General features: G+C 51.4%; 1 protein-coding gene across 1 annotated transcript; it reads left to right on the top strand.

The window, feature by feature from the left end:
* Nucleotides 1–3,968: 3,968 nt before the first annotated feature.
* Nucleotides 3,969–5,577, top strand: H1-10 (H1.10 linker histone). The gene has a single exon (XM_083486854.1). It carries the CDS (start codon nucleotides 4,113–4,115, stop codon nucleotides 4,785–4,787), a length of 675 nt encoding a protein of 224 aa, XP_083342980.1. The 5' UTR covers nucleotides 3,969–4,112; the 3' UTR covers nucleotides 4,788–5,577.
* The last annotated feature ends 3,400 nt before the right edge of the window (nucleotides 5,578–8,977 follow it).

Raw genomic sequence — 8,977 nt, 5'->3', positions numbered from 1 at the left:
TTAATGATTTCATTTCTAGTAACTGGTCCATAATGAATTCCTTTCTCCTAGGCATAGAACAATTTGGATTTTCTATAGCCTTCCCCATCATTGTCACTTGAGTATCCTTAAATATCAGCTAGAATCTTTTGGAAATTGGAGTTGGAAGACTAGACAAAATAGGTTAGCTTTTTTCTTGGGAGTCTGCCTGTTTGGGGGAATGCAATGTCCTGTATAGGACATAGGAGTGTAGTAGATAATGATATCCTGCATGTCAACTGAAATTTTATTTTTTCTGGGTTCTAACAAGGCTTGACATGCATGGCAACTGGGCATGTCCTCTGTCAATTCTGCACACAATTCTGCTGCTATGGTTCAAAAAGGCAAAAGCAGGAGCTAATAATGCATTGACAGAGCAGTAAACTCTTGGATTGACCATGTATTCCAAATCACCAATGCCACTAGCCCCAAAGCAGTTTGGAATAAAATTTATTAAAACTTCTGAGTGCTGTGCATCTTTAACACATGTAATAAGAAGGGCTAGGAAGTTATGGAAGCCATTCAAGGGAAGTAACAGGCCTACTCTATTGCCTTGGTCAGAAGAAGAAGAGGAGTTTGGATTTGATATCCCACGTTATAAAGGTTTCCAGACCTTTGATTATCTTGGTCGCCCTCCTCTGAACACATTCCAACTTGTCAACATCCTTCTTAAATTGTGGTGCCCAGAACTGGATGCAGTACTCTAGGTGTAATCCAACCAAGGCAGAACAGAGCAGGACTACTGCTTCCCTTGACTGGGACATTACTGTTGATGCAGCCTAGACTAGCATTATTTTTTTTGCTGATACATCACACTGTTGACTCATGTTAAGCTTGTGGTCTACTAAGATCCTTTTCACATGTACTACTGGCCAGCCAGGTGTTCCCCATCTTATGTTTGCAACTGGTTATTCGTGACTAAGTTTATTCCTTACATTTGTCTCTATTGAATTTCATTTTATTAGTTTAGGTCTAGTTCTCCAATCTGTTAAGATCATACTGAATCCTGATTCTGTCTTCTGCAGCATTAGCTACCACTCCCAGTTTCATGTCATCTGCAAATTGGATTATCTTATCCTTGATTTGTCCAGGTCATTTATAAAGATGTTGAACAGCAACAGGCACAGGACAGAACCCTGTGGCATCCCACTTGTCACTTTTCCAAGAGACAAGGAACCATTAGTGAGCACTCTGGGTTCGGTGAGTCAAGGAGCTACAAATCCATCTAACAGTTACCATGTCTAGCCCACACTTTTACCAGCTTCTCCACATCATGGGGGACTTTGTCAAAAGCCTTTCTGAAATCAAGATACACCATGTCCACAGTATTCCCCTGATCCATCAAGCTTGTAACTCCATAAAAAAAGAAATAAGATTCGTCTGGCATGACATGTTTTTGAGAAACCCATGCTGGGTTTTTCCTTTTCTAAGTGCTTACAGATGGACAGTTTAATTATCTGTTCTAGTATCAATGTCCTGGTATCAATGTCAAACTGACCAGTCGGTAGTTACCTGGATGCATGGGGATTTGAACTCTGCTTCTCAAACAAAAGTTAGATGAGAAGCAGTGTGGTGATATGGTCTCAGCTTTGAAGGTTTTAAAAATAAAATCCCCACGGTTCACCAACGTGCTTTTTTTACATCTACATAGAAACCTCTGGCTGTTCTAAGGCATAACCAATGGGTTTAAAAGCGAACCTTTGCTTAAGAGCAGAAGAGGCTGTGGTAAACCGAGGTCCACCTCGTCCCAACATGCTTTGCAAGACGTCTACGGGGTGGGCTCTTCCCCAGAGCGCGGTTTTTACCTCCTGCACAGAACTGCTGTTTTTTAAAGCCGTGCAAGAGGGAGGCAGGGCGAGCGAAATGGCGGATAAAATAATAAGACATGGGAGGAGGAGGAGGAGGACGGGTGTCAGATTTATCGAAAGTGGGAGGGGGAGCGAGAAAGCAAGCTGCGGAGCTCGAGGGTTTGAATTGCCTCCCTCCCCCCCTTTCCCTTTTGGCATAAGAAGCAAATCAAATTCAAGGCAAAGGAAGGTGGGGGTAACTTTTCCTGCGCAGGAGGATGCAGTTGAAAGTGGGTGTAACGCGCCTGCTTCCCTCCCTCCCAGAGCGATCGTGAACCAGCTTTAAAAGGTGGCAGCAGAGAAGAGGCTTTGATGGAGTAGGCGGATTCCATGGCTAAAAAGCTCCCTCGCCTTCAGTAACCGCGCTGGGTTGCTTTCGTTTTCTTCCCTGCATGAAGATCTCTCTCTCCCCCCCCCCCAATCTAAAAAGAAACGTCCCCCTCCTACACACACACACACATTTTACACAGTGCTCTTGGCAACACTGGCTAGGGCTGTCTGCACTTCTAAAGCAGAGGTGGTGCCGCCCCGCCCCCCTTTCCCTGTCAGCCCCCTTCCTATGGGGGGGGGCATATGCGCCCCCCTTGTTTAAATGCGTCCGGATTGGGCGCCCTCTCAGATAGCTTATAAACTAACGTGGGTAAAAGGGAATTTAAATTCTGCCCAAATTGGGGAGCGGGAAGGAGACTTAGCAGGCGGGATAAATCCATGGCATCCCGCGTGCGGAGCAAGATGCCTCCTGCCGCCAGTAGCTGCTCCCCGAAGGAAGTGTCCGTTGCCACCCAATCTGTTTCCAATCAAATCCGGAAAAGGGGGGGGGGGGGAAACCAAGGTGCGCCTTGGCTGAAAAGGAGCCGCTGCACCAAACCGCCCCCACCCCGCGGCGCTGATCTTCTCCCCGTTTTGCACGCCTCGGATTATCGCTTTCTTTTAACCAGAAACTAAAGGGCGCCGCCCCCTCCCTAGGTAGCTCGAAGTGGGGTGCGGAGTAGCCCGGAGAGACTTCTCGCGGCTAGACTTTACATACCCTCTTATCTCCGGGTGCCTTGCAATGTTACCCGCGTATTTAAAGACAAGTGGCAAGATCCTGAAAACATCCTCCATATTCATTTCCTCGCACGAAGCCCAAGTTGAGACATGGCCACCCCAACCCCATCTAACAGGAGTTACCGAGGCTGATATAATGAACTCGCAAATATAAATATATACAAACTCAAAAGCAATAAAGTGAATGGGCACCCAACGCCTTCTCTGCAGGCTCCTTCACCTGGTTGTTCAAGAATCGCCCCCCCCCCCCGATCTTCGCTTCATCGGTTGTTTCACCAATTTGGGCATTTCCTATGGTAAATATACATCGCGCCTCCTCGCCCCCCAAAAGCAGCACAAATAGCAGCGCCCCTTTGCCCTTCCATACCACTTCATACTAGAGACCAAACGCGCCTCCGTCGGGAGTGCCTGCGTGGTAGGGGGAGGGCTTGCAACCCCCTCTAGCTCAAACTGGAAGGTGCTGCCGCACTACAACCGAGGATCCCTGGGCGGCCAAATCCTGCCCTCTCTGAGCCCCGCAACCCCTTGAGTCACGGCCCCTCCAGATCGGGCGGGGACCCCCCTGGAATGAGCTCCACAGCTCCGTTGCTGCTGCAGCCGACCACGTGAGGGCGTCCAGTGTGTTAGTTGCAACAAATTAACCCTGGGCTAGTCACCCCCCCGAGGGTCGCCGGCGCCCCACGACCGGCCAGCGGCACGCGGCGCCCTCTTCTCTACCGGGTCCGCGCGTTGGCCGTGCCGTGCGGATCCCTCGGGGCCCCCCAGAACCCTCCATACAGGGCGCCCCCATCCTCTGCCTTCCTCCAGCATAGGGTGCGCCCTTAAAATCGCCTCCAGGGAACCTTTCCCAGCACCGGGAGGCTGCGGCGCCCGGGCAGCTCCGTCAGGCACCGTCGGGAGCAGCCGCTGGCGCCGGCAGCCCGACCCTAGGCCGCCGGACGCGGGCGGGAGAGCTCGCCGAAGGGGCCACAAAAAGCACAACTTGGAGCCGGCCTCCTCGCTGCCTGTTGTTGTTCTCAACGTGGTCCGCCCCTGGCGCATATAAAGAGCTGTGGCGGAGCCCGCCCAGGCAGACGGCTTTCTCTCGGGCGGAGCAGAGGCGAGCTGTGCTCGGCTACCGCGTTTGCTGCTGCTTCCCGAGCGCGCACACGAGCCTGGTCTGTTTTCTCTTGCGGAGAGCGCCGTACCGCTTTATCCGGCATGTCTGTTGAGCTGGAAGAAGCCGACCTGCCCCTGGCCGAGGCGGAAGAGGCGCCTCTGGCTCCGGAGAAGAAAGGCGCCGCCAAGAAAGCCAAAGGCGGCGGCGGCGGCTCGGTGTTGTCGCCCTCCAAGAAGAAGAAAAATAGCAAGAAGAAGAACCAGCCGGGCAAGTACAGCCAGCTGGTGGTGGAGGCGATCCGCAAGCTGGGCGAGCGCAACGGCTCTTCGCTGGCCAAGATCTACAACGAAGCCAAGAAAGTGGCCTGGTTCGACCAGCAGAACGGGCGCACCTACCTCAAGTACTCCATCAAGGCGCTGGTGCAGAACGACACTTTGCTGCAGGTGAAGGGCACGGGCGCCAACGGCTCCTTCAAGCTCAACAGGAAGAAGCTGGAGGGCGGAGAAGGGGGCGCCGGAGCAGGAGGCGGGGGCGCCTCGCACGCCAAGTCGCACAAGAAGGCGGTGGCCGTGCCCGCGTCGCGCAAGGTCGAGAAGAAGCCCGTGGCCAAGAGCAAAAAGCTGGAGAAGAAGTCGCACAAGAAAGGCGCCGGCGGGGCCGCCGCCAAGAAGGACAAGGTGAAAGCCAAGAAGGCGGCCAAGAAGACGGCCGCCTCGCCCAGCGCCAAGAAGGTGAAGAAGTCGGCCAAGCCCAAGGCGCTCAAGAGCAGGAAATGAACGAGGCGCAGATGGAGAGGGCAGGGGGGCCCTGGACTTGTGGAGCCTCGAGACATTGTGACTTATTGCTCTCAGCACAGCCATGTTACCCGGTTTCGTTTCTGTAGCTTTTTCTTTTTTGGGGGGGGTGAGGGGTGGGCGTGGGTTGGAGGCGCACCTTTTCTTCATAGCCGCCTGTTCCTTGGAGGGGAGAGGAATACGTTATTCGCCCCAGCCCTTTATTTTATTTTTTTAATAAAGAGGGGATGACTTGAGGGATTGTGCGGGGTTCTTTTGTTTTTTAATTTGGAATAGTTTATTTTTTCCTGCCCCCCCTCCCCCGGAAAATATGGAGGATAGGCGGCTCCGCTTCCCTGCTTGCCCCTGGTTCTCCATGCTCACGGGGGCGTTTTGGCTGCCTTCCGAAAGTTTCCCCGGCCGTCGTGGCCGCCCCTCGGATGCCGCTGCGGCGCCATGGCAACGGCTTTGCAAGGGCGTCTGGACTTTTCCCTTTAAAAAGGCGCTTCTCGGGATGCAGGGAGGGAGGGGAGAAATGGGGAGCGGTTGGGACCAAGCGGGGTTCTGGCGGGGTGCTTTTTTATTTCGTTTTTGCCTTTGAGAGGCCTGCACAGCCATTACCGGGCGGGATGCGTAGATGCTCAGTTCTAGGGAAGGTGGGGATCGGAGGGGATCTCCCTCCTCTCCTGGAAGACCATCACACTGCCTTCAAAGGTGTCTTGCCTTCGGTAGCCTTTCCCCTCCGCACTTGTGTTTTTTTGTTCAATAAATCGTTTAAAATGCTTTTTTTTCACTCGCTGCTTCCTCCGTGTGTTTTAAGTGTGCAAGGGGCAAATGAAAATGGCTTGGGAGGGAGGGTGGGAAATGGGGGCGTTAGACTTGGAGGAAAAAGGTGGCCCTAGTGGGATTAACCCGAGATAATGGGGTGCGGCTATAGGGTGGAGGAGGCTGGGTACCATGCAGGGGGAGCTGTAGCTTGTGCGTGGGGGGTGGGGAAGGATGCGCATTCCACCCGCTTAATTTTCTGCCGGTGTGGAGTTTTCTGGAGGTGGGCGTGTCAATCATTTCAAACGAGCTCTTTCCTCTCTGATTAGAGCTCCATTTTCTGCAAAGGCCGGCAGGCATTACATTGCCCTGTTAGCAAAAACTCTGCCCTTGGTCACTTTTTTTACCCATATCGTAGTCGGTATTGCAAGTTGGAGGTCGCCGTCCCCATAAAAATCCGAGCCGGACCTGAAGTTCCAGGGAGGCGGCGGCAATCCTTTGGTTTGGCGGTTCCCCTCCTCTCCCAAACCCCGCACATGCACCTTGCTAAAAAGAAACCTCTAGGGGGCGAGCCTGGCCTTTGCGTACATGGGGGATTACGTCATTGGGCGCCAGTGCGCACGAGTGGGGAAACGCCCGCTGGTTGGCTCGCAGGGGCGGTTACGTCAAGCCATTCGGCTGCACCGGTAGCGTCACTCCTTTCGCAGATAGCAGGTTGAAAGGGGGGAGGCGGCACTAAAGTGCTCAACTGAGTCGTGAATTGATCGCCTCCGGAGCTGCTACCGCTGCTTTCTACCAAAAGGTCTGCTCCGGCCTCTCATTTATCTCAGCGTAAGGAGCGGGAGTGGCTTACAACAGCCCTGCAATGTAGCTCACTTCCTAAGCTTAAAAACACCTCTTCTTAACCATCCCATATGATGCTGGGAGGTAGTTGCATATTCACCCACCCTTCCTGCCAGTGGCCCGCTTTGCGCTGCCAGAAAAACAAGAGCTCCACCCCAGAGCTTGGAAAAGGACTTCACTGCTGCACCTTCCGCGCCTCGCTACCTGTCCGTGACGGCGATATGAAGGGGCAGTCGCAGCAAACGAAGAGGTGAAAGTGGGAAACGAACGGCGGAGGCTGGTACCCCGGTGCCGTCTGGGATAGGGGAAAGGTCGTCTAGGGAGAATATGGCCTGGGAGAGAGGGAAGCTGGGCTAGCCCCAGGCCTGCTTTTGCAGGATCTTGCCATGGGGCTACTCAGGTCAGGGAAGTATATAACCTTAAGACGGGAATTGGAGGGCACCTGCTTAAGGTGGCAGACACTCTGCAGTAAAGCAGAGCCCTGCTAATACAAACCTTGTAACTACAAATATCACCCCACATATTAAATTATGGCCTAACATTCAGCCCCTTGGAGAACACTTAAAAGAGCTCCAAGAGCTGAGCACATTAGAATCAGGAACTAAGACCAAGCCTGTAGGAGCAGCCTGACGGTTTTTCCTACACTTTTAATCTTAGCACTTGTCCATAAGGAATCCGCTACATAAAAGAAAACACACAGCACACAGTTCAGGTTTACAATTAAGGGGGAGGGTAAGAGAATGTATCAGCCGTTATGAAATGGTCCCTAATAGGTTCCATAACTCACCATCATGCAAATATAACCACCACCATATAGTTCTGAAGAATGTAATAATACATAGCAAGTGTGCCGCTGTAAGGTGTATCCAAATCGTACAAAAAGGGTGATAATACTATTCTAAATGTCCAGATAAAAGTAGTGGCATAGAAAGATCCTTATAATAAATATAGCCTGAGTTGTGGCCTAGAACTGCAGTGGGCCAGATTTTGGCACTTCAGGGAAAACCTCTATCTTGATAAACTACTTAAGAAGACAGGATGGTAAGATATTCTCCCAGCTTCACAACCCAATGTACATACAGGAGCAAGGCATCCCCCTGCAAACTATATTGATAGACTTTATTCAAATCATGCATGGAGATACTTTCACTTTTATGAACTGGTATTTTCACATTTACAGTTCAACTTTGTCCATTCCAGATTGATCCAACAGTTTCAAGCTTTAACCAGCAGCATCCAACTAAGCCACACTTAGTTGAGCTATGGGCTCTGTCAAAGGTAAAGGTAAAGGCAGTGACGTAGCGTGGGTTGTCAGCACCCGGGGCAAGGCAAGTAATTTGCGCCCCCTAACCCGTGGATTTGCGCCCCCAACCCTAACCCCCAGATGTTGTGCCCGGTGCGGCCGGCCCCCCCTACGCTACGCCACTGGGTAAAGGTACCCCTGCCCATACGGGCCAGTCGTGACCCGTTGTGACTGGGGTTGCGTGCCCATCTCGCTTAAGAGGCCGGGGACCAGCGCTGTCCGAAGACACTTCCGGGTCATGTAGCCAGCGTGATGAAGCTGCTCTGGCGAGCCTGCACCAGCGCAGCACACGGAAACGCCGTTTACCTTCCCGCTATAAAGCGGTACCTATTTATCTACTTGCACTTAAGGGTGCTTTCGAACTGCTAGGTGGGCAGGAGCTGGGACCGAACGACGGTCGGCAAGTCCTAGGCACTGAGGTTTTACCCACAGCGCCACCCGCGTCCCTCTGTACACAAGGGGAAAAAGAACACCATGTGGTACAGCTGTTGAACTACAACTCCCACCATCCATTGCCTTGGAACTACTGGCTGGGGCTGATGGAAGTTGTAGTTCAACACCTGGAGGGCCCTACTCTGGCTACCCCTGTTATATCTAAGCGCAGATAGCTACAACCACCACTGTAGCAGCATGGTATGTTTCTCCAAGTGAAGGAAAACATTAAATGACTTCACCTTTTCCAAAAGGAGCCATGATTACCCTAATTCCCTGCAAGGATATTTCCAAAAGGCAGAAACAGGCACGTGAAAAATAGGCAGAGGGAGAAAACCACAGCACCCCCTTCTATAATTTGCAAGGCTCTCAGGCTACAGGCTCAAACAGAAGAGTAGCAGGTAGCAGAATCCGCTGGGAGTTTGGAGACATTTTTATGTTGAAGATCTCTCGTTCCTTTTACACAAGCTCTGTGTCCACTACCTTAAACTGTTTTAAGGATTATAGAAGCACATTTTTCAATCCAAGTGCTATATTAAATAATGTGTTGAGAGGCATCATGTGGCAACACAGTGCTAGTCCTGACCTACCTGCTGCGGCTCACATCAGATTTCAACAGTATTCTATAATATGGATGGAAGGCCTTTTAAATGCATATCCTCAGTTTGTTAAAGATGGCTGTTCAGTTCACTATTGGGAATCTAATAAATTTAGAATAAATATTTTTTTTTTTGGTACTCTGTACAGTAGTCATTAAAGCTGTTCACCAAGATCCTCATGTATTGCAATGACTTATGCTTCTAAGCAATACTGTACATTTGAATTGACCGATAACCAAGACTTCCTGTCT

Source organism: Podarcis liolepis (assembly GCF_965112155.1).
Source record: "Podarcis liolepis genome assembly, chromosome: 2".
NCBI lineage: Eukaryota > Metazoa > Chordata > Lepidosauria > Squamata > Lacertidae > Podarcis > Podarcis liolepis.
The sequence above is the reverse complement of the archived record's forward strand: the minus strand, read 5'-3'. Positions and strand labels throughout refer to the sequence as shown.